The sequence below is a fragment of the Panthera leo genome, chromosome A3 (assembly GCF_018350215.1).
Source record: "Panthera leo isolate Ple1 chromosome A3, P.leo_Ple1_pat1.1, whole genome shotgun sequence".
In the NCBI taxonomy this organism is placed as follows: Eukaryota; Metazoa; Chordata; class Mammalia; order Carnivora; family Felidae; genus Panthera; species Panthera leo.
In genome coordinates, this window is record NC_056681.1 from 76,201,063 (window position 1) to 76,227,876 (window position 26,814).

The window sequence follows — 26,814 nt, forward strand, 5'->3', positions numbered from 1 at the left end:
ACGTGGATAGGATCATACTGTAGATTAAATAACGTGGTGTTTATAGTCACTTGTAACGTGCAATAGCATGCACGTCATTTTCTTTCTTCCTAGTGAGGTTCTGCTCTACATTTTTAGTTGAGCAAAGGGACTTTGAAATTTATTCCTATGATTTTAGTTACTTGAACTTTTAAAATTTTATGAGTTTTATGTTAATGGAATTGTTTGTAAAATACACACTTTCACTGAATTTTTTTTGTCTCAACATAATTTGTCATCTGAATATGTTTTTAAGATTTAATACCGTGTGTGTATCTCTACTCATGGATTAGTTTTACAAACTTACTATTTGGAGATTTTTTCAGTATGATTTGTCAAATAAAAATAAAGTCAGTTCCAAATTTTATTTCAATCTAACATTCTTTAATGTTTAATGCTGCTATGTTTTACTACATTCTGATTAAATTACTTTAAAATCATTGAAGTAATCAAATGTATTTTAGCTCTGTTATCTGATACTGAATAGTGTTCCTATTATCAAAATTTATTCTTAACATGTGTATATTAAGATGTCTGATTTTAAATCAGATTAGATCCATATAAAAAGAAATAATTCATACTCAAAATACTATGCAAATGACAGTAATATGAATATATACTACTGGAGTGTTATTGAAAGGTGGTGATGAATGGAAAATATTGAAGAAAACAGCATAATAATTATAATTTAGAAGCCATGGTCTCCATATTTAAAATTAATATTTTGTGAAGCTTATTTCCCAGTGCTGGGACTCTGAGACAAGTGAGAACCTGTTAAGTAGATAATTGTGCCTTTAGGAGGATACAGTTTTTTTAACCTTTTGTTTTGAAAAATTTGAAACATACTGAATAATAGAGAACTCCAGATACCCATCACTTTGATTTAAAAATTAACATTCTGAAATTTTATTTTATCTATTTTTTGGCTGAAAGGTTTTAAAGCAATTACAGATACCATGTCATCTTATCTCTAAATACTTATGTATGCATTTTCAAAAAACGAGGACAATTCACTGTATTATCACCATGCTATTACTTAACAAAATTAACATCATTCCTTCATGTCAGGTATGATTTTATACGTTCTATTTTCTTTCTCCTTTCTCCTAAAATTCATTAGAAAATGGGAATATAAGCAATTTTTATTCTAATTGTACTTAAACACTTTTTTCCTTTTTACAAAATTACTTATTGTAGTAGACTTCTGTGCTCTAATTTTCCTTTCTATAAATTGAGTGATGTAGATCATGAGATCTCTTGGACCCCTTTTAGCTCTCATAGCCTCTTACTTCCTGGACAGGACTGGTTGTAAGCTACAAATCTCACTTAGGAAACTACTGGTACAGAACCACGTGAGCGTATTTCTCTCAGTTAAATGTCCATCAGGAGAGCAAGTTTCTAGTCTTGTATACAAGAAAACAGAGATTATGTTTTATTCACTGATGTGTATCCAGCAGCTGGCACAGAGCATGGCATATAATAAGCACTCAATAAATAAATGATGACTGAACAGTGAGTAATTGAATAGGTTAATGCATAAATGAATTGATTAATTAGTCATTCGATGTTCAGGAGTAACAGGCAAAGCCAACCAAGTAGAGCTGGATAGAGTACAGTAACATATAGCAACTAAATTCCTACTGGGAGAAATCTATCCAGTGTCAAGAGATCATTAGTACTTTATATTGCCATTATCAGTGTTTTCTTAGAGATAGAGCTCTGCCAGCATATCCATGAAGAGAAACTGAGAAATAGGGGCTGCTCTGGATTAAATTGTGTCCTCTCAAAAGATGTTGAAGTCCCAACCCCCAGCATCTGTGCATGTGACCTTATTTGGAAATAGGGTCTTTTTGAGTTACCAAGAGCTCATTAGAGAAGGCCCTAATCCAGTATGGTTGATATTACAAATGGGGAAACTTGGACACAGAGAGAAACCAGACATGAAGAGATGAAAGACAGTGTGAAGAAATAGGAAGAATGCCTCCTCTAAACCTTGGAGCACCTGAGATCGCTTGAAGCTAGGCGAGAGGCATAGAACAGATTATCCCTCACATCCCTCAGAAGGGATCAACCCTGCAAACGCCTTGATGGCAGACATGTAGCCTCGAAAACTATGAGATAATATATTTCTGTTATTGTTTAAGCCACTCAGTTTGTGGTACCTTGTTATAGCAGTAGCCCTGCAAAACTAATACAGGAACATAGACAAATCTTTGGGTGGAAGTTGATATAAGAACATTTCCAAACAATTTTAATAAAAAATTCAGGCACCAGGATAGGGGGGAAAAAACGGAAAGAGGAAAAAGTTAAGAACAGAGGGGAAAGAGAAGTACCCTAGGGTACTTTTGTTTTGCCTAGGGCCACTCCAGGCTGGGCCAAATCACTTAGTGTTTCTAACATAATTTATTCTTATACATGGGATCTCAGGCAGTTAATTCTTGACCATGTGTGGTGGAATCTTCATGATAATAGACTGCTTGTTTTATCTGGAACTAAATGTCTTTGTTTAGAGGCACCTGGGTGGCTCAGTCAGTTGAGCATCCGACTCTTGATTTCAACTCAGGTCATTATCCCAGGGTCATGGGTTCAAGCCCTACACTGGGCTCCCACACTGAGTATGGAGTCTGCTTAAGATTTTCTCTTTCTGTCTCTCTTTCTCTCTCTCTCTCCTGCTCCCATCTCCCCTGCTTCTTAAAAAAAAGAACCTTTAGAAAAATAAATAAATGTCCTTGTTCAGAAGATACTAAAAAAGGGTGGTTTACCTTTTCCTAATCCCAGGCAAAAAGGTTTTATTAGAAAAAGATGGCAACTATTTGCATAACTTTCAATACAGATTCAGTGTAGAAATAGTTGAGGGTTTGAGGATATGAGCTCTAGAATCAGATTCTCTGGCTTTGAGTTCTGGCCCTGCCTCTTACTAGCTCTGTTTTCTTTGCCATATTATTTTACCTGCCTGTGCTGTTTCCACATCTAAAGCTAATAAGAGAACTTCCTTCAAAGAGGTATTTTAATAATCAAATGATTTAAAATGTGAAAGGCTTAGGCAAATATCAGGCACATAATAAGCACTCAGTAAATAATAGCTAGAAAATAATTTTATTATTTTTATACTTATGCTGAAAGAATACCGTATCTTATTTTGCTCTCCAAGAATTCTTTAGATTTATGAAAAAAGATATAATGATGTTCTGGTTAAATATTAAGAAGATGGTAATTAATTGGATGTAATAAGTGTAGTTCTCCCCAGGTGTGTAGATTAATGATAGATGTCCTTCAAGTTGTTTGGAACAGAACACCCAGGGTCTATTTTCTATGTAAGGGAAAAGATTTTACATTTACGAGTGTGTATGCACTGTAAATATAGGATGGCCCATTTAACAAATTACCTATCCCCAAGAATATGGTTCCCAAGAGAGTTAATGCTGTTGAAAAATTAGTGTTTTCCTATAATCAATACAAGCTTATTGAGTGCCTACTGAGTCCCATTGGTCATATTATTTCTATTTCTGAAGGCCAGATGCATACTTGACCAAAGAATATTTGAGCATCCTGATTCACAAAAGGCTATATATAGGGGTTTTATTTTGTTTTGTTTTGTTTTTAGTTATTATAGGAAGATGGCCTTTTTGAATTCTGAATCAACTCATTAAGCTGCATAAGTTGGATGGGTTAAGATGTACCCCTGTTTAGAGGCTATTAAAAAACTGGAACCCCAAGGGACTGTGCATGTAAGAATGGCGTTGGTGTCGGCAACCTCAAATACTGTCTTTGAAATCATTGGAATTTACAGTTAAAGTAGAACAGGTGGCTATTTTTAATGTTGGATAGCTGTGTTTTATGTAGATACAGCTTCCATGTGGTGAACCTGTTTATAATATTATAGCAATGACAGTTAAATTATATCAGCTAACGTTTTGGAGTATCTACTATTTACAGATATACCAAGCACTGAGAATGCTTACTGACATGCTGAAAACTCTTAAGTTCAGACTTGATTTAGACAAAAAGGAAAACCATAAATTGGATGCAATTCAGATTCTCCTCTTCCATTGCCTATTTATTTTGTTAAAGGACAGACACAAATTATGTGCTTTGATAGCACGTTGGAAATTAGAAAGAAAGGGTATTGTACGTTCTTTCATACAATTCTTGAGAACTTGTGTCAGAAGGACAAATTGGAAAGAGACTGTAATTGGAAAGGTTTTCTTTTGTGGGTGAAAGGCATTTTTAGTAAAGAAGCAATTGCTAGCATATGAACTATTGAGGGAATTTCCCCCAAAGTCTGGAAAGCATATTAAGTCACAGCCCTATTTGATCAAATAGGCTTTCACATAATGCTTAGGGGAAAAAAAAAAACTAAGCTGGAATAGAAAAACAGGTCATGGGTTCAAAATGCTAATATCATTTAGAATACTGCTAAGTGCCTCTCAGGATTTTGTTATGATGCTTGAATTTATAGTTCCATTTAAAGGAACCATAGACTTGAGCCTGACGGAGCAGTAGATGCCATAAAGAGATGATGATAAGAGGCATAGCTCGTCTGCCATCTCTTCATATGTTAACCTCATGGATGTGTCTTTAAGTCTCTCACTCTCAGTGAATGTTACATATAAAGAAAACAGGATAAAATTCCAGATTTGAAGTAGAGTAGGTAGTTATGAGATCTAAGAGGGAAAAACCTCCAACATAGAAGGCACATTTTTTTTAAGAATAATCGCATGTTGCAGCCATCAGAAAACAGAAGCTTCAGACTTTTTACAGCTCAGATAAGGTCAGACTATAGTTTTGAAAAATACATTTCATGCTGATTCTAATAAGCATCACATTTGAAAAGTAAGTCGGAACCTTTTAAAAGTTGCATTATTTCGTCTAGACTGTAGTGGTGATGCAACATTACTGGCAAAAACAAGAAGAAAAAGAAAAACAAAAAGAGAAGCTGAAAAACAAAGTACTGGACAATAAGAGAATAAAAAGCACGGGTTTATATCAAAACATAGTAGCATCTATGAGGTTACACGTCGGTTTTTAACAGACATGAGTGATGTTTGTGAACAGAGCCATGTTGCTTACACATTGCATGCTTCATTCCTGCTTTGGCATGCAGAGATTTTCATTAGTTCATAAGCACTTAGTTTACTGTGAAGATTTTCACACTATTGTATCTTGTTGATAGAATAGGGAAATATTATACCCTATTCAAATAAGATAAATGCTGGCTTTTTAAAAAATGTGTTTAAAGTTGCTGACTAAGACTATGTTCTTGCTAGAGTTTTAAGAGTGTTTTTTTTTTTTTAAGTTTCCACTTTAAAAAGTCATGAATAGTAACTATCTCTCTCCATAGTGTAATTTCCAACGAGAGCTTAAGAGACACATTTCTTGATGCGGCAAGGTGTGCCAGTTAAAAAGATTTAATTGTATAAAATAGCGTGAAAAATGGTAAGACACGAGATTGTATAACAAAAATTTAAGTTCTTGAAAAGTGAATTCCATCTTGGGGGCTAAATGTATATCTCTAATGTATACTGAAAATGCAAAGTGGAGGTAAAGTAGTAACGTGGTTTAATGGGTGGTCACTGAGCAGTGATATTTGCTCACAATTGTGTCTTGCTTCTTGCTTCTCTCTCAGCTCCATAATCTCTTGCACCCCTTCTCCAGCTGACATCTTTCCTGTCCATCACATCAAGTGTTGAGAAATGCTTCCATTTGAGCCAGTGTGGCTGCTTAGGATTCCCAGTTGCTTGGGCAGCAGAAAGGTGCCAGATTTGACTCTTGTTGGGAAAGAGGTTCTTTACTTTTTTCATCAACTATGAGCGTGTCCCTCAAATTTGCATAAACTGAAAGAATCAGGAACTGGTTGGGTGAGGTTGTTAGTCACCAATCAACCAGTTTATTTTTGGTACAAAAATGAATAAATCATTTTTTTTTCCAAACTTCTTCTTCCTCCTCTGCATTCTTTATTCATCGAATCCTCCCTTACCAGCCAACCATACCATTCTTAGAGTTGTCATTGATCCACTTATCTAGTAACTGTGGTTCTCCGTGGTCTCCCTTCTTTTGTACACCAGTGCCCTAGTCCACCCTCCCATCACCCTTTGCCCGGACTATTGTTATATTCTCCCAAACGAATTCTCTGCTTCCCTTTCCTCATCATGGTGCTGCCAGTACTGATAATATTATTCCTTGCCAGAAGCCTTTGGTGACTTGTATTTGCATACTAAAATTGTGTTCTAGCTTCTTAGCATGGTTTTGGAAGCTTTCTGTAAACTGATGATAACCAGTTTTTTTCTGGCTTTTGTTGTATTTCCAGTAGCCTCTGCACTCCCAACATGCATTGACCCATACTCTGGTTTTCCTTCTTGTGTTACTTCATTTCCCTATCTCCATTTGTGGAAAGCTTAGATATTTGTCAAGACCCAACACAAATGTTTCTTTCTCTGAGTCTTTCAATTAGAAATAACTTCCCCTTGCTCCAAAGTGTTGCTAACTTTGGGGTACCTGGGTGGCTCAGTCAGGCGTCCAGCTTCAGCTCAGGTCATGATCTCATGGTTCATGAGTTTGAGCCCCACATCAGATTCTGTGCTGACAGCTCAGAGCCTAGAGCCTACTTTGGATTCTGTATCTCCCTGTCTCTCTGCGTCTTCCCAACTCGCACATGCGCACGTGCGCGTGCTCTCTCTCAAAAATAAACATTAAAAAAATAATAAAGTGCTACTAAATTTAAATCTGTTACACTTTTTCTCAAAGTAATGTTACCTTTAGACCTATAGGTAGACTTCTGTCATCTCTCCTTTGTATGAGATATATGGAAAAAACTCTACCTCTGTGTGAGATATATGGAAAAAACTCTACTTCTGATCAGACTGATTTAGGTTCATTTTCAACTTTGCCAGTTACTGTAAGTTTGTTGTGTACAGAATACCTACCTTTACTCATTCTGTTTTCACATCTTCAAGACATCTTAAAATAATCTCCTTTTAGGGTCATGAGGGTTAAATGATTTGACTTCTCTAAAGCACTCAATAAATATGCATTCAATACATATGCACTCATTTTTGTTTTTCTTTGTTTTTTTGTAAACATACGATTCTCAATAGTTTATCATGCTTGGCACTCAGATGTCTATTGAAAAGAATTTACTCCAATTTTTCCAATTATTAACATCAAGAAAAATTAATAAAAAATTATTTAAGCCTGTGCAGAAGGCCTTAAGAGTAGGTACTGTCACAGATGCAAAAGTATATGTATGCAACATTGTCCTGGCCACTTACTTCTCCCCTTGGAGCTTACAGCTGGTAAATGTGGCACCAAGGCTTAAATACAAGAAAAGCTAAATAATTCTGTACACTTTTAAATAGTAAATCCATGTGGACACAAATGAAAACCCAGTAATTTGCTTTGTGGTTAAAGGAATGTACATACCAGGATTCAGGTGTGAGTGGTGAACCCAGGAATTGTGAAGTGTGGAGCCAGGGGTGTGGTAGGAGGCAGAGAAGAGCACTTTGGGCACCCTAGAGGGGTGCCTGATTGAAGATGAAGGCCCTTCCCATGCAATTCACTGCAAAGAAGAGTTATGACAGGGTGTTCTGTAATCATCAGTTCTACCTTTCCATTTGGAGAATTAAAGCGGTATAAGACCCTCACCACATCAGGAAACAAAGGAGATGGGACGTAAAGGATTGACTAAGTGCAGAACTTGAGAATGTGGTATGGGTGCAGATCTGGTTAGGTTAAAGGGGGAGATGATGTTTGAGACAGTCTTGGTTAGTACAGGAAAGTTGCATTTTTTATGGACATCAAAGTCTAACTTGCTTTTCATCTTTATTTGCCTAGTGCTTTTAATGAAAGCTATGACTTACCACCTGTGTAAAATCCAGTTTTCAGAGGGGCCGCTGCTAAGACAGAATTAGGATTGCAAGGTCTTTATTGGAGAAGCAAGTATATTACCCATGCGAGGGAAAAGGAGAAAAAGCAAGATTGGACAAAGAAAGCTTTGAGAGTGGGATGTTCATGTGACCCCCACAAGAGGAAAGGGGGGCAGGAAGGATTGGGCCGGGAGAGCTCAGACTGTGATACAGCTCTGACAGGCAGCACCAGACCAGAGAGTACCCATTAGAAGAACCCCTGGGTAGAAATGGCTACATGGTATCCCAACTGTGCTCCTTGTGTAGGCGGGTGCTGCCTAGGGAGATCATGCCATTGGCTCACGCGCTGTAACAGTTCCCAGTGGACCTGCCAGTTGAGGTTGTCCGCTTATTGCCTTCTTCACAGGCGAAAGGTCCCTTCTTTCTGGGTGGGACTGGACCTCAGTGGCTACCACGCTACCTTTTCAGTAGTAAAATATTAAAGTCAAAAGTCCAGGTAAACCTTTTCAGATTAGGTGGGTTTTGTTTTTTGGTTTTTTTTGTTTTATTTTGTTTTGTTTTTTGGAGGTGGGGAGATTAGGGAGCCTGAAAAACTCACTAAAACAATAAAACTTTTGTAGAAGCTGGATTTGGTGTGGGTAATTTGCATTATCTGGGTGTAACACATTATTTTTTTATCTGTTAAATGTGCATAATGACACATTTTCCTTACCTACCTCATGAAGTTGAAAACAACAACAACAACCCATAATACATATCTATGAAAGGTGAGAAGAAAATGACTACCATGTGGAAATAAAGTACAATGTAATAGAAAGATCTATGGAATTAGAATAAAGGGGAAGCAGGCAGGGCTCTCCTTTTATTTGTGGAGAAAAGAAAAACGATTACTAAATTCAGAAAAATCACATAAAAAGAAAATCATTTAAAATGCATTAGGGAGCTAGATATTTACATTTTGCTATGCCTAGTATGATTACAATGCAAATAATCATTTCCTACCTGATCTTGGTACTCTTGAGTTTCCTACTACAGACTTGTCTAAAACTAGGGATATTGTACATACTTAAAGTGAAAATATTAACTAGTTGTTATTTTTTATTTCATAGAAAAAAAGAAGAGATAATATTTAAAAAGTTAACTGGAAAGCAAGTTTTATTTTAGATTAGGGGTTGGCAAACTTTTTCTGTAAAGAACCAGATAGTAAATATTTTAGGCTTTTATGAGCTCTGTGGGCCACATATGGGTCTCTGTTGCATATTCTTTTTCTTTCTTTCTTTTCTTTTTTTTTATAATCCTATAAAAATGTAAAAATCATTCTTAGCTCAAGGACACATAAAAATAGGACTTAGACTGCAAACCTTATTGTGGATTAAGTTTTGCTCAAACTTATTTTTAACTTCAGCAAAATTTCAGAAATAGAACCTCAAATTCTAAACTATATTAAAAAAGGAGAATGGACTTTGATGTCATAGAGGCATGGGATTGAATCCTGCGTCTGTCCATTACTGGTTCTGACTTGGGCAGGTTACTTGCTGGGGTGCTTAGCTTCCTGGCTGGGAGGTGGCCTTGATTTAATGAGATAATTTGTGAAAGATACTTTGCCCAATGATCATCACATAATTAGAACCTCAACAAATTTTCTTCCTTCCCTCCCTTTCTTATCTTCTTTGACAATATTTCCCAGTCCTTTCTTTCTTGAATTGCTTTAACAGAATTCTAGACTGTGTATTTCTAATATAATATCTTCATAGAAACTCTCACTTTGACCTAATTTGTATAAAATTAATTTATCAACATTTTTATTACTTGGGACAAATTATTGACTTTATTTACACCAAAATCTATACCCACTAAATGCAGTCACTCCTAAATTTCTTCAGTACTGTATCAAGATCTATAATGTTGATAGATAGTAGTGATAAAACTTTTATGGGAATTTTATTTATTTATTTATTTTTAATTTTTGTTTAGTGTTTGTTTATTTTTGAGACAGAGACAGGGCATGAGCAGGGGAGGGGCAGAGAGAGAGGGAGACACAGAATCAAAAGCAGGCTCCAGGCTCTGAGCTGTCAGCACAGAGCCCGACGCGGGGCTCGAACTCACGGACCGTAAGATCATGACCTGAGCCGCAGTCGGACGTTTAACCGACTAAGCCACCCAGGCGCCCCATATGGGAATTTTAGAGAATTTATCCAATACTCATAGAATATAAATATTTTAAGCCATATGCTACATTATTAGATAAAAAAAACAAACTAAAAAAACAGGGGTTATATAGGCTGGTGAAGATTGTTAGTTGTTTGTTTTACCATTTTGTTCAATAGCCTTCTATGATTATTTGAATCCTGCCCACAACTCTCTATTAAGACCACTGGTTATGCACCCACAATTGGAGCACCAAGTATATAAAGCATAAGTTAACAAATTAAAGACTCCACCTATAGACAACAATACAGTGATATGGGGTTCTAATACATTCTCAACAACGGATACATCATCCAGATGAAAATCAATGAGGAAACATTGGGCTTAAACTGCATGTTAGATCAGATGGACTAACAGACATATACAAATCATTCCAACCAACTGCAGCAGAATATACATTCTTCTCAAACACACATGGAACATTTTCTAGAGCAGATCATTTGTTAGGCCACAGGACAAAATAAATTTAAGAAGATTGAAATATCAAGCATCGTTTCCAACCACAACATTATGAAACTTGAAATCAATTATAAGAGGAAAACTGGAAACTTCCCTTATGTGTGGAGATTAAACAACATGTTCCTGAACTACCATTAGTGAAAGGGACAGACATCAAAGGAACTACCAAATCAAAAGGGACAACAAGGGCACCTGGCTGGCTCAGTTGGTAGAGCATGTCAGTCTTGATCTCAGGGTTGTGAGTTTGAGCCCCACATCGGGTATAGAGATTACTTAAATAAATAAATATTTTTTAAAAAGGCACATCAAAGAATATCTCCAGACGAATGAAAATGGAAAGACACATACCCAAACTTATAGGATGCAAGAAAAGAAGTTCCAAAAAGTAACTTTATAGTGATAAGTGCCTACATTAAGAAAAAAGAAAGATCTTAAACAACCTAGCTTTACATCTAAAGGAATGAGAAAAAGAAGAACAAACACAAAGTTTGTAAGCACAAAGTTAGTTGAAAGAAGAAAATAATAAACTCCAGAGCCAAAATTCATGAAATAGAGACCAAAAAGAATAGAAAAGATCAAGGAAACAGCTGGCTTTTAAAAAGATAGAAAATATTGGCAAACTTTTAGCTAGACTAAAAAAAAAAGAGACCCATATCAATGAAGTCAGGGATGAAAGAAGAGAGATTATAACTGATAAACTCTAGGGGCTCCTGGGTGGCTTAGTTGGTTAAGTGTTTGACTCTTGATTTCAGCTCAGGTCATGATTTAAAGATTCATGAGTTTGAGCCCTCATTGGGCTCTGCACTGGCAGCACAAATCCTGCTTGGGATTCTCTACCTCTCTCTTTCTCTCTCTCTCTCTGCCCCTCCCCTGCTCTCTCTCTCTCTCAAAATAAATAAACATTTTTTTATTAAAAAAAAGAAAACCTCTAAGAATCTTAAGAAACTACTATGGACAATTATATAGCAACACACTAGATAAGTTAGAAGAAATGGATATATTTCTAGAAACATGCAACCTACCAAGATCGAATCACAGAAAAATAGAAAATCTGAACAGACCTATTACTAGTAAGGAACAAGGAAAAGTCCAGGACCAGATGGCTTCCCTGGTGAATTCTACCAAACATTTAAAGAAGAATTCATATGAATTGTTTTCAAACTCTTCCCCCAAAATAGAAGAAGGACACACTTCCAAACTCATTTTAAGAAGCCAGCATTTCCGTGGTACCAAGGCCAGGTAAGGATGCTATAGGAAAAGAAAATTACAGTCCAATATCCCTGATGACCATAGATGCAAAAATACTAAGCAAAATACTAGCAATCCAATTTCAACAGTATGTTAAAGGGTTAATACACCACGATCAAGTGGGACTTATTCCTGGGATGCAAGGATGGTTCAAATAAACAAATCAATCAGTGTGATACATCACATTAACAAAATGAGTGCTAAGAATCATACGATCATGTAAGTAGATGCAGAAAAAAAAAAAAGCATTTGACAAATTCAACATCTTTTCATGATTAAAAAGTCTCTAAAAATTAGGCCTAGAAGGAACGTACCTCAACATAAAAAAGGCCAGTTATGACAAGCCCATAGACAACATCATAATTGATGGTGAAAAGCTGAAAGCTCTTCCTCTAAGATTAGGAAAATGACAAGAATGCCCACTCTCACCATTTTTATTCAATATAGTACTGGAAGTCCTACTCAGAGCAATTTGTCAAGAAAAGGAAATAAAGTCATCCAAATAGGAAAGGAAGTAAAATTGTCTCTGGGGATGACATGATCTTATATACAGAAAACCCTAAAGATTCCACCAAAAAACCATTAGAAGTAATAATGGTAATAATGAAGTAATAAAGAATTTCAGTAAAGTTGCAGGATACAAAGTCAGTAGAGAAAAATCAGTTGCATTTCTATATACTAACAATGAGCTATTGAAAAGAGAAATTAAAATAATCCCATTTAATATCACATCAAAAAGAATAAAATATTTAGGAATAAATTTAACCAAGAACATGAAAGATCTATATACTGAAAACCATAAAATACTGATGAAAGAAATTGAAGAAGGCACAAATAAATAGAAAGACATTCCATGCTGATGGGTTGAAAGAATTAAAATTGTAAAAATGTACATACTGTCCAGAACAGTCAACAGATTCAACTTAGTCTCTATCAAAGTTCCAATGGCTTTTTTCACAGAAATAGAAAAACAATTCTAAAAATTGTTTGGAACCACAAAAGACCCTGAGTTGCCATAGCAATCCTGAGAAGGAAGAATGGTGTTGGAGGCATCACACTTCCTGATCTCAAACTGGATTACAGTGTTCTAGTAATCAAAACAATATGGTGTTAGCATGAGAACAGAAACATAGATCAATGCAACAGAATAGAAATCCCAGAAATAAACTCATGCATATACGGTCAATTAATCTTTGACAAGGAGCCAAGAATATACATAGGAAAAGGATATTTTTTTTAATGGTGCTGGGAAAATTTAACAGCTACATGGAAAAGAATGAAACTGGACCCATATCTTACACCACACACAAAAATTAACTCCAAATGGATTAAAGACTTGAACATAAGACTTGAAACCATAAAACTTCTAGAAGAAAACATAGGGAAAACTTGACATTGGTCTTGCCAGTGATTTTTGGGTTTAACGCCAAAAGCAAAGGCAACTAATGCAAAAATAAACAAGTGAGACTGCATCAAACTAAAAATCCTCTTCATATTAAAGGAAACCATCAACACGATGAATAGGCAATTATGGAATGGGAGAAAACATGTACAAACCACATGTCCAGTGAGGATATATCCAAAATATGCAAACGAACTCATATAACTCAATAGCAAAAACAAAGCAACCCAGTTGAAAAGTGAGCAAAGGATATGTATAGCCATTTTCCAAAGAAGACATCCAAATGGCCACTGGGTATATAAAATTGTACTCAGCATCACTAAATCATCAGACAAATGCAAATCAAAACCACAATGTGATATCAACTCACACTTGTTAGGCTATTATCAAAAATACCAGATAACAAATACTGGCAAGGATATGGAAAAAAGGGAACCCTTGTGCACTGTTGGTGGGAATGTAAACTACCACAGCCACTGTGGAAAATAATACAGAGATTCCTCAAGAAATTAAACTACCATATCATCCAGTAATCCACTTCTGGGTATGTATCCGAAGGAAGTGAAATCATTGTCTCCGAGACTTACCTTTACTGTCATGTTCACTGCAGCATTATCTAAAGAATTACTATATTCTGAGCCAAATGGTTAGCATATGTTTTCTTTACTATATTGTTTGCTTCTTGTCTTTATATTAAACGTAGACCCCACACTGCCCTTTAGGCTTTGAGTAAGCCAACACAGTCTTGAGACCCATAGCTCAGTGATGATCGAGAAGGCCTTAGTGTTCCCCCCTCAGCTTGACTAAATTTTAGACCATTTTCTTCTGGATTATAGGCCCCTGTCCTCCCTCTTCTTAAAGCATTTACCTAAGAACACTTAAAATTGTAAGTTCTTTCTCTGCATCTTTGAGATATAAATCTCCTCCCAGCCTCTTGCCAGTGTTGCAACCAGGAATGTCTTTCTCAAGGACCTGGGAGCCATCCCTTTAAAATGTAGTCATTAAGAAGAATTGTGCCCTTATCCCCTTGTCTCTGATGAAGGGGCGGAGCCTACACACCAGTTAACAAACGGACAACCTACTCATGCTGACCAGCCTTCTCTCTTAACCTCCTCCAGTTATTTCACTAGCTCACCCTCAGGACTTAAAAACTTGCCCACGTTTTGTTTCAGTGGAGTTGAATTCAAGCCCTACCCAACTGCTGCAGTCTCTCTCCCTTATTCAGTAGCCTTCTTTGTCTGTTTGACTTGATCAGTACAACTTCCCTTTGACAGTGATTGAGAGTGAAAACTCTGGGGTCAGACTCTGACTCCATTTTACTACACAAATCACATAATCTCACCAGGCTTCAGTTTTTATTTGAAAAAAAAAATGGAGATAATGGTACCTACCTACAGGATTTCTGTGAGGATGGCATGGGTCAGTGAATATAAAGCTCTTAGCATGCTGCCTGGTGCATATTAGGCACAATGAATTTTAGGTCTGATGTTTTGTGTTTTTTTTTGACTAATGACTATATGAAAAGCCTCTTGATATGTCTTTTATATATATATATATATATAGTATATATATATATATATATATATATATATATATATACTATATATATAGTATAGTGTGTGTATATATATATATATAATATATATAATATATATATTATATATATACACACATAGTAAATTACTCTAGTGTATTTAAAAGGTTTCCTTTAGCTGAATTACCAGTATGTATATTTTCAGGGTATCTACTTTGCAAAGTGAAGTCTGTTTAGTTCTTGAACTAAAATGAGTGCATCATAAATAGTGAAAGCAGTTATATATCTAATCCTGGAGTCTAGTTATTTAGGGCAGAGGGATAGGGTTACTTCTGAGGCCATGTTGAGAAATGGTGTCTGTGGGCGAGAGAGACAAAACTGAAATATCATGTTTTCAGACACTCTAGCAAGCTATATTCTCCAACAAATGAAGAAAACTGTGTGCTGCTTATATTTTTAAGGTCAAATTATCTCCTTCTTAGGCTATCATAAAACCAAAAACTTAGACTAAAATTTAATGCTAAATTTTCTTTTAATGGGTATTATATTTTAAAAATGCAAGTTGTATTGCAGTACTCTGTTGTCTTAAAGCTCTATCATGAAATGTTGCCTCAGTCCCTAAATTTTAAAGAAATACATGTGAAACAGTACATTTAAAACTTTTAAACTGCTTTTGGGCACCTAGGTGGCTCAGTTGGTTGAGTGTTGGACTCCTGATTTTGGCTCAGGTCATGATTTCATGGTTCGTGGGTTCAAGCCCCACGTCAGGCTCGGTACAGACAGCATGGAGCCTGGTTGGGATTCTCTCTCTTCCTCTCTCTCTGCCCTTCCCAGGTCACACACACACACTTTCTCTCTCAAAACAACATTAAAAACTTAAAAAAAAATTTTTAAACTACCTTCTTTTTGTGGGGGGAGCATGGTGACATAGTTGGGAACTCCTATATTCTGACTACATATCAGGATAAATGTCTAGTCATTTCAGTTTCCTATTCAGTGCATGTTATATCTGGAAAACTACTTCTCCCCCTTCTTTCTCTCTCCAAAAGTAATCTGAGAAAAATTCGCTTGAATTGCCATCTGACTTTTAACAATCTATATTCTGTTTGGAGAACTTGCTTGCAATTCTGACTGACTTACAAAGATAACAGTGATGATATGGATCGGTCTGAAAGGCCAAAAGTACTGCATTGATGTTCCCTTCTTAAATACAGACAACATGGTGGGTTTTTTTTTTTTTTTTTTTTTTTTTTTTTTTTTTTTCTTTAAGAGTCATTACCTCTTATGGTCTGTTCACTATTTCCATACTTCCTGGTAATGGAGACTCCGATAACATTAGGTTTATATTTTTAGATTGTTAGCTCTCCTCTCATCTCCCTGCTTGAACCACTTTTATGATTCAGGGAGGGGTTGTAAGAAAAGGCAGATCCCATAAGCTGTATGAATACAGATTTAAAAAAATTGTAGTTTATGATATCTAGATGCTCACCTGGAGGGAAGGGAATTTAGGAGTAAAATAAAAAGGACTAAAATTTAAGTCAACTCAGAAACAAGATATGTCTATGATGAAGTAAGGATTTAAGCTGGAAAGTTAGTTGTTATGGCCCCCAGTTGTATATATTTTATCCTCAGGCACCATTTGGTTTAATAAAATGTAGATCTGAGGCTGTTCTTAACCTATCAGTTTCTTAAGACTTAATTATAAAGGTTATATTTTCAGAGGACAAAAGCATTATTCATTTCTCTGTTCATGTCTTCCAGGTTTATCTTGCAGATTATGGACTTTGCTACAGATATTGTCCCAATGGGAACCACAAACAGTATCAAGAAAATCCTAGAAAAGGCCATAATGGGACAATAGAGTTTACCAGCGTGGATGCCCACAAGGGAGTAGGTAGGTTTCTTTTTTTCTCTTTTTCTTAATTTTATTTCAGGAGAATGATTAAAGAGTAATAAGGCCCATAAAATGACCTTTGCATAGTCAGTTTGAAGAGTGAGAACACTGACAAGATTTTTATCAAAAGTAGTGAATTCTGTATGCCAGGGAGTATTTCTTCTAACAAGGGGAGGAGGTAGAGATCGTGACAAGTGAGAAGGGCACAACAGAGTGTCAAGTAAGCAAAACTTGATGGATTTGGGGCAGGAAATTACTAGTTTGTATGGGTTAAACTTGTAGGTCGGCAACTGAATGTGTATGCTGTCGTTAATAATCACAGATTTGGTAAAGGTGCACATGGGAAGAATTATTCTTGTTTTTCTCCATGCCCTTATCAGAGCTTTAGAAGATATCATCTTTCCACAATAAGGAAATCTTTTCTGAAACTATAAAGTGTTAACTTGTGGAAATCTCTCCTAGTCGCCTTTCATATATCTTACTTATTTAAACTCACTTTGATGGTATTGGAAACACATTTGCAGGTAAATTACATACATAGTCCTTTTATTGGATATTGATTGTACTGCCTTGCATTCCAAGGCAGACTTAATTCAACAATTCCCTAATTAGTTAAAGTCATAACCTATGTCTTGTATTCATTTACCATTAATTAAACCTTAGCTGTTTATTACACTGCAGTCCAAATCCAATAGCCGACCCAGAGAGCCATGGAAAAGGAAGTAGGAGGTCAATATTGAAAATATATGGTGCAGAGTCCCACCGATGGTTGCTTTGTTCACAATCAATATGGTCAATGCAACTGTACTTTCTTAGTTGCTCTGTCAGCAAGACAAAAAGTCAATTCTAATGTTATGCTAGTAAAAAAAATGGTGAATATTGAAAAAGTTTGGCTTTCAAAATTATATTCTTTGTAAACCTTATTTATAAAAGTATTTTAAAATATGCTAAACCATACAAATAATTTACAAGCAGCTTTGAAAGGACCACATTTCACTCAGAGGCAATTAGACATTTGCACTTGTTAATGGCTGTTGAACTGTTACCCTAAACTGATACTTTCTGACGAGTTTTAGTTGGTGCAAACAACTGTATATTATTGCCTTTTCTATTAAAAGGACCATTGACCATGTAATGTAGAAGGTCTTGATCATTTTCCAGAGCAGTTAAAACCCACACTAGTGTGAGGTAGGCCAATGAAAAAAGTGAAACAAGTGTGTCAGTTGTATACCTTCTTTCCGAGAAGCATCATAGGTTAAATTTTCTGAAATGGAAATTAGCGTTTTTATATTCCTGATCAGAGTAACAGAAATCACTACATTTTTTCCCCAATAATAGGATAGTTAGAAAAGTAGTGATCACTCGGAAACAGTAATATTGTATAATTTTTCACCATTTACATTGTTAATGAATCAATGAGCATTTAAAGACGTGAATGGGATATGGCTTTAATTAAATTAAGAAATGTAAGAGTCAAATGCTTATTGATATATATTTTTTTCAATTTAAAGTTCTTGCACTCTGAATGAATTTTGTTCCTTATTTTTGCTAGATGTATTGGTATGAAAGAATTTGCAGAAACCTGGAGGTACTTTTTTCATAGTGGTGTAACTGGAAATTCATCACACAGATTCTTAAGCATTGGTCTAGTGATGTTAATGATATTAACTTATGGTTGGGCCACTTACTTCTAAAACTGACTGCTCTAATACTGATCCTGCCTGATTTCGGCTATCAAAATCACTAAGAAACCATAGTGATTGCAGAAGGGGAAGTAGAGTTGTTACATGTTGGTTTAGTTAGTGTGTGGACTGTGGTAATTCTGAACGTCCTCAACAGTCATCCCCTAGTTTAGGGCAGTGTTTTCATTGTGCCATCTTCATGAATGACTCAAATAATTTTTTTTTATTCTGTAGTCCATTTAAGTTTTTCGTCCCTAAATAATAAAACGTGTTGATGAATTGGGCAGATTTCCGCATGCTATGTCTCTGGGGAGAAGACTGAACTGAGAAGGATGGTAGAAAGATGGTATTACCTTCCTAGGAGGGTAGTCAGGGAAGTGCCTATATGACATGTTTTTGGTATTTGCTAAGAAGTTAGATGCTAGGGTGAATAATTCATTTTTATCATGGGTTTCACCAGATTCATACAAAAAATAGATTCCCTTCATGCATTTAAAATAGAATTTACACTAAACTTCTAGGAATATCTATATCTGCACAGGTAGACATATAGATACAGTTAACCCTTAAACAACATGAGGATTAGGGGTGCCAATGCCCCATGCGGTCAAAAATCCACGCATAAATTTTGACCCCCCATAACTTAACCACTAATAGCCTACTGAATAACCAGAAGCCTTACCGGATAATATAGTTGATTAATATGTTTTTTATGTTATATGTATTGCATACTGCATTCTTACAATAAAGTAAGCTGGAGAAAGAAAACGTTACTAAGAAAATTGTAAGGAAGAGAAAATGCATTTACAGTGCTATACTGTAAAAAAGTCTGCATTTAAGTAGACCCATACAATTCAAATCTGTGTTGTCCACTATATACACATATATACATACATACATGCACGTGTACCCACATATATACATAGATACATATAAGTATGCATTTTTGCTGAAGTTTTAGTGTGCAGTTTTAGCCTGGTATAAGAAGCGAAGGGTTTGATATCCTCAAATGTTTGAAAGCTATTCATTCCTAACGTTTTGCATTTAATTTTCCAAAATAAAACATTTTACTTTAGGATTTTATTAGGAATGAGATAATCATTTAGTCATACGTAGAAACCAGAATAAACAGGGCCATAAATCCTGTAGGTAAATGCGAAAGGTCAGATTCATAAATATTCATGTGTTTACTTTTCAGTACAGTCACTATGTAGTTTAATCTCAGAAAAAAATCTTTTCTCTACCAGTCCAGCTGTGAGATCAAATAAATACTGAGAAAGATAATGCAAAGGAAAACATAAAGAGCAAAACAAGTTATCTCTAGGAAGTAGAACCTCTGGTTGTCAAAGCATTTGCTGTATGTCAGGTGTATCTGTGTCTGGTCAGGCCCAGGGAAATATACACGCTTCCGTGTAAAACTGGCTTCTGAATTAGCTGCTTAACAGAGTCTGTTAACGTGATCAGACTATCTGGTCTTACCTACTTTTTCTAGTGGATACTTGGAAACCAGAGCTAACTCTCATTTTTCTGTGGATTAGTTGGGTTTTTCTAATGCAAGCGCTTGTATAAGGTGCCAATCAGCAGTTTCGCCTAAGCATTTTCTAGTTCAACTTTATGTAAAAAGAAAGGCAGCTTGTATTATTACAAACCAAAAGCTATGAATAGAGGATACAGGGATGGATGGATAGATGGATGAGCATTTCCAGGACTGTCCTACATCTCTGTATATCTGTATGCTTTTTAAAAATTGGAGTTACTCTTCTAAACTCGGTTCTCTTCTATGGCCTAAAGGTATTTTCTGGGTAGCTGAAATGCTTCATTTAGTGTAAAATTAGAATAATATACATTGGGTTTATCTGTCTCTTCTATTATTAATTTTTTATTCTTCATAAACACTAACATGTATAAACATTGACATATTTTGGGCTTGTTGCCTGATAATTAAAGAGAATTATATCTGTGTCAAATATAGTGTTTTAAAATTTCTTACATTCTTAGTAATGTTAAAAAGCAATATTTGGATCAATGTGTGGTATGGATTTTTGTAGATTTTTCTACTCACTGAGGCATGCAGTCAATACCTAATTTCTCCAGAGATATACTGCATTTAACATATTGAGTTTTTTTAAATACTTCAGACCTCTACATTGAGTGTATAATACCTGTTTTAATTTGACATCATTGGTGACCATAAAATATGATATCTAAATTGCATTTTAAATGTCCATTTGTTTGTGTAATATATTCAGTATCAAGGAAAGAGACATAGACTTTTTTTATTTTTGCCAGTTGCTACGGTGTATGAAATCCAAGTCTTGTGTTATTTCTTGCACAGTTTCCTTTCACCCTAATCTAGCACTCCAGCTTACAAAATGTATGTGAAATAAACTGCGAGTGTATTTTCATGTTACCAAACTTGAGGAAATGATACAGTTTATACAATATTTATCTCCTTAAACAATGATTCGATTATTATCATAATTTTTCAATTATGATATTAAGGTAAACTATCAAGCTTGGATCCTGTTAGTAGTCAGAAAAACATACCATTGATTTCGATTTTTAGGTAACTGTGACTGCTATAAATAGTATTTGGTTGATATATAAATAAAAAATAAGACACTATTCCTTCTACATGGCATACCCCAATTTTAACATTTAGGCATGACTTTTAAAGTCTTAACGTAGGTCTTAATCTATTTTTTTGGGTTAATAGTACACATTGGCCAAATGTAAGATACCTTTGAGGAATTTAAGAAACAAAACAAACAAGTAAAGAAGAGGGGGGAAGAAACAGAAAGGGAGGCAAACCAAGAAAACAACTCTTAACTACAGAGAACATACTGATGAATGTTACCAGAGGGGAGGTGGGTGGCGGGATGGGTAAAATAAAAATAAAAATAAAAATAAAAAAGCTTTGCTCTGTTGAATAACGTTTCCTATGCCTCACAGAGTAATGTTTCATGGACAACTTTAAAAAAAAATTTTTTTTTGATGTTTTTATTTTTTGGAGGGAGGGAGAGAGAGAGAGAGACTGAGTGCGAGTGGGGGAGGGGCAGAGAGAGAGGAAGACACAGAATCCCAATCAGCTCCAGGCTCTGAGCTGACAGCAGAGAACCAGATACAAGGTGCTGGAACTCAGGAACCACAAGGTCACGACCTGAGCCGAAGTCAGGCGCTAACCAACTGAGCTGCCCATACGCCCCTTCATTAAAAACTTTTTTAAAGTTAATGAAAAATAAGAGAGACCGGAGTTGAATATTTTATTTGAAATGTGACACATTGCATTCTGCTTTCCTAATACCCTTTTTTGAAATTAAAATAAATTAAAATAAATTGTGGCCACCATAAAATTTTTTAGCTCTTTATGCATCTAAATTGACAAAATGTAATAACATAGACAACTAGCTGGGGGAAAAAAAAGAAAGCTCTAAATCTGTTCTGCAGATAGGCACCATTTGATACATCAGGTGAACATCTCATTCAGATGTTTTCTCCTTTCTTATGTCATCTCTGAGCATAGAAACTAGTGTTTTGGGCGTTTAAACCCTGTCTGCTTAAGGCAGAAGTTTTCAAGTTCACTTTATTATTTCCTACCAAATCTTATTTTTCTTCATACTTCATACTTCATGTTACTCTGTATAAAAAATAAAACTAAACAGAAAATACTTTCATCAAATAATCGATATATTTTGGGATGAACACTTAAACTTTCTTTTGCCCTCGGTTCCTGTTTCATCCTGTTTGGTGAGTTGACCCTAGATAATTTTACTCCAGTTTGTCTTTAGAATAAGGACCAGTTCTCTAAGTGAACTTCTCTCATTCTCATACCAGCTCGGAGGACCAGGACCATCGAAACACTTTTAGAAAGTAATGTTTTAACTAGAGACCCTTCTTCATCAGAATGAAGTAGTTTGAAAGGAATTGTTTCACGAAGGGATTGTTGCATGGAAACTTTTTTTAGTGTGGCAGCTTAGACCTCAGAACCTGCTGTTTGTTTATTCCTTGACAAACAGCTGTCTTTGCCTCAATATGTCCTTTGGTATTTTAAGTTAAAATGCCTGCTTCAAATAATCCCCCAACTATAGAAGTAGTTAAGGTAATGTGGTCTGAATAGTGTTAAATGATAGATGTAATGTAATTGTTAGATTGAGTGTGGGTTTTGGGTTCAGGAAGATTTGGATTTCAATGCAGAGCTCTCTCAATTTTTGCTTTGTGATACAAGAAAAGTTATTTAACCTCTCTGAGCATCTATTTTCTTTAAAAAAAAAAAGTTTATTTATTGCATGAGACAGAGGGGTGAAGCATGGGAGCGCAGGAGCATGAGACAGAGAGAGACAGAGAGAGAGAGAGAGAGAGAGAGAGAGAGAGAGAGAGAGAGAGAGAGAGAATCCCAGGCAGGTTCCGTAGTGTTCACGCAGACCCCGAGACGGGGCTTGATCTCAAGAACGTCGAGATTCTTGGTTTTCTGCTGAGGTCATGATCTCGAGGTTCTTGAGATCAAGCCCCGTCTCAGGCTCTGCCTGGATACCACGGAGCCTGCTTGGGATTCTCTGTCTCTCTCTGTCTCTACCCCTCCCAGGCTGGCACATTAGCAGATCCATAATCATATTAACTATTTTTATTTTCATTATGCATTCTAGTGTCCACTCTTTCTGGAATCTGCTTTTTCATGAAATGGCATTCAAGCCACACCTGTGCTTTTTTTAAATTGCTGTTACTCTTGGCAGTACTTCATAATTTAGAAATGTTAAACAATTGAGAATACAACAGGCTTTCAATAAAGAGTCATTTGCATTGCTCCATAGTAATAAGCTAAATAAAAACTAGATGCTAAATTTTATTTTAAAACTAACAAGAGAGGGGCCCCTGGGTGGCTCAGTCAGTTGGGCAGCCTTGATTTGATCAAGTGACTCTTGATTTTGGCTCAGGTCGTGCTCTCACTGTTGGTCATGAGTTCAAGGTCCACATGGGGCTTTTGCACTCACAGTGTGGCCCCTGCTTCAGACCCTCTGTCTCCCTCTTTCTGCCTCTACCTCACTCACACCCTCTCTCCCTCTCTCTCCCTCCCTCTCTCTCTTTCAAAAACAAATAAATGTTTAAAAAAATTATAAAATAAAACTAAGAGAGTGTAGAAGAAAAAATATTAATAACTGAATCTTGCCACATTTCTGAGCAGTAGCTCAGAATAAGTAAAAGTTTGATTTTTTAGGAAATCTACATGAAAATATACTGTTAATGATTACATTAATTATCAAATTCAACTGAAGAACTTTATTATAATAAATTATACAGAGATACAAATTCTACAGAAACAAAATAGTTCATAATATATTTTAACTTTCAAATTATAAAAATATTTTTATAGTTAGATATTAATATTTATTTTCAGATATAATAAATTCTTATTTTTTTTATTTTATGCATTTTAATTTTTTCCAGATAAACAGGAAATAGACTATCCAACTATCCAATTATATTGTATGGTACATATACAAAACTCCATTTCCTGGGATTGGATTGGATTATTAATATTATTATTGTTATCTAGAATTATTATACTTTTGTAATATCATCTCTATTTTGATGATGCATTTTAATGTCAATTAAAGCTATATGATCATTCTGTTAATTATACCCACACATATGCTAATATTGTCATCTAGAATATTTATTTTTAATTAATTTAACATGCTTTTTCTGTATAGTAGGTGGAAGAAGACCTAATCATTAGGTCTTAGAGGTGAACTTCATTAAAACACATAGAACTTTGTAATTTGTTTCTCTGGGAGGGAATATCAGAGAGAGTTATCTTTTTAATGGTGCGAAAGAGTGACTATAGGATTTTTTTTTAATATTACATGTATTTTAGTGGAAATAGTAGTAAAACATTTACCTAACTAAAATTATCAATGCATATGTGCAATAAAACAAAATAAAGGTTGAAAAATTTGATCATGTATTTTAATTATAATAGTGAAGTAAAAGTTAACTCTCACAGGGCTATTTCAATGGAAGACCAGTTTATGAAAAATTGACTTCAGAAATCTAAATGATTTGTCATTACTTACAACTTCATATCAATTCATCCCTCAGTTGAAGGGTGGGAAAGTGATGGGAAGGTTCATTCCATTTTAATTCTAATCATTTTTCCTCCAGGGGCCTCTTGTGTGTAGCCTATGTTGTCCAAACAGGTGCCAGAATATATATTTTCTTTGAAAATTATTTTTTGAAAATTAGAGGATGTGAATTTAAAGTGGTGGTAATTGGGAATTGCCATAATGGAAAAGGGACTTGTGAACACATCTGTATAAATGGAGCCATTCCATTATTAGTGGGAGATTTATTAGTGAAGAAATCAGTACCAACCAGCATGGTAGAGATTGTGTTTTTCTTTGAATAGGAGAGCGCAGTCTTGCATTAGGACATTGTTGAAGCTTGTGAAGAAAGTAAACAGTACCCATGGGACTGTAGCATTCTGCTCAATTGGAGGGCCTTTAATAATCCAGTACTCTAATAGCAGTTAAGATTGAGTATGTGTAAGAGTTAATCTTGTCTTCTGCTTTTATTATAACCTGTGTATGGTAACCAAAAGTAGTTATGATGTGCTAGCAGCATTCTTCTTAGTAGGTGACTTTTTAAATTAAAAACTAAGTTTCCTGAGTGACTTTTCAGAGTTTATTTAATGAAAGATAATAAAATAGGATACCTGTTTACAGCAGGTTTAACAGCCACATACTGCACTTAGGAGATTTTATTTCCCTACACAGATGAACGTTCAAGTAATGGCAGAAATGTAAATACCAGCCCATTGTTTTATGACAATTTGAAATGGTTATAAAAAAAAATGAGATCATTTTGTGGGATCTCATTAATGTGTTAATCATTATTTCAGTAGTATTTGTTATATATTTTTTTACTTATATTAGATTTCATTGTCCATCTTTTGAAATAGGTATTTTAAAAAATATATAAAATTATGATAAAATCAGTCTACAGAATTTAATAGTTTGATATAAATGATACTTACAGTGGCCTGAAATGTTCTTCTGTATTTTTTGATGAAAAGCCATCTTATTGTAAATTCTGAAAGCCTCTGTTTGACTTCAAAAATCTGTATCCAACCACCTCTGCCTCTACCCCATGCACACCATTGCCTCACCTTTATATTTCTGTTCAGGATATTTGGCCAGAATTTTAGCTTGGCACTGCTTATATATCTAAAAATATTTGTAAAATTTTAGAACCAGATACCTAAAAGCAGGAGGCATTTTTTACCCTGTACTTTCATTTAATTGAAAAATCTTACGACAGACCTGTTTTTTAATACTGCACACTAGATGGCAGTTTTGTCATATTCTTCCAACATCAAATGCTCCCAGTGTGAGTGGAACAGGAAAGGCCATCAGTGTTTAGTCTGCACTCAAAGGGTCTCTGCATGACCAACGCAGACCCCATGGACTTCCTGGAACATATGTTAGCAATTTAGCTGCAGACATTTATTTCTTTGTTTTACTGCTTGGCTCTTTGAGAAAGTGTTGGTGCCAGGTTATGGGTTGTCTGGATCATGTCAGAGGCCATGGAGATCAAGTTCATGTGACAGGCCAGACTAAGGAAGGATGAAGTTGGAGGAGGTGAGGAAACTGACCCTTACTTTCAACAGCAACAAGTCACTGCCTGTCTGTGGACTGGGGCCAAAAGCCTGGGCGTTTAAGTTTTAGTCCAGCTGAATAAACAAAACACATTTGCCCATTTGGCTTTTTCGTATTTCATCAGTGGTAGTTCATTCGACAATTTCTCTCTGTCTCAAAACTTGCTTGTCCCTCATGTTTCTTTCTCAATGCTTCCTCCTCTAGCCCTGTCCAGACGAAGTGACCTCGAAACCCTCGGCTACTGCCTGCTGCGGTGGTTATGTGGGAGACTGCCCTGGGAGCGGAGCCTGCGGGACCCTGTGGCTGTTCAGACTGCTAAAACAAAGTACACATTTTCAAGTATTCCATCACGTACAGCGGCAGGTCTGAAGGGATACATTAAAGGGAGTAAATATCCCAGAGAAGATTGCCATTCTCGTAGTCTGAGAACCAAGGCAAATTTCTGAAATTTGAAAACTATTTTTTTGAAAAACCAAACACCCTACAGACATAAAATCAATTAAGAAGACACCTATGAAATCGCATGTATGTGAGTTGTCATGCAAAACATAAAGTGAAGTGTTTGTTCTTTTACATGTTTTCCAAAGCTTAGATTCTAGGTGGTAGTCTTTTCAAGGAAGAGTATTTTCAAATTAGCATTGTACATGTGTAAGGAGGCAGTCTGAGTTCGGTGGGGTTGATATTAACTGGGCGAAGCAACAACGAGAAATGGGACAAATTGGGCTTGTATTTTTCAAGTGAGCAATATACCTCTTTCTTAATTCTGTATCTTGGAGGGAAGTTTTGTTTCTTAAGGAAGAAACAAACAAAACTTTTATATAAGGTATTTATATAAGAGATAATCTTGCAACCACA

General features: G+C 35.5%; 1 protein-coding gene across 6 annotated transcripts in view; it reads left to right on the plus strand.

Annotated features, from left to right (window-relative positions):
• VRK2 (VRK serine/threonine kinase 2) overlaps positions 1 to 26,814 on the plus strand; it is a 103,839-nt gene that overhangs the window by 50,003 nt on the left and 27,022 nt on the right. For 5 of the 6 annotated variants that reach the window (XM_042932327.1, XM_042932326.1, XM_042932328.1 and 2 more), the window contains 3 exons: positions 952 to 1,086; positions 16,493 to 16,625; positions 26,164 to 26,284. In XM_042932327.1, the coding sequence (XP_042788261.1) occupies positions 952 to 1,086; positions 16,493 to 16,625; positions 26,164 to 26,284 (389 nt within the window). The remainder of the gene's footprint in view (positions 1 to 951; positions 1,087 to 16,492; positions 16,626 to 26,163; positions 26,285 to 26,814) is intronic. The other variant, XM_042932331.1, reaches the window with a different exon arrangement.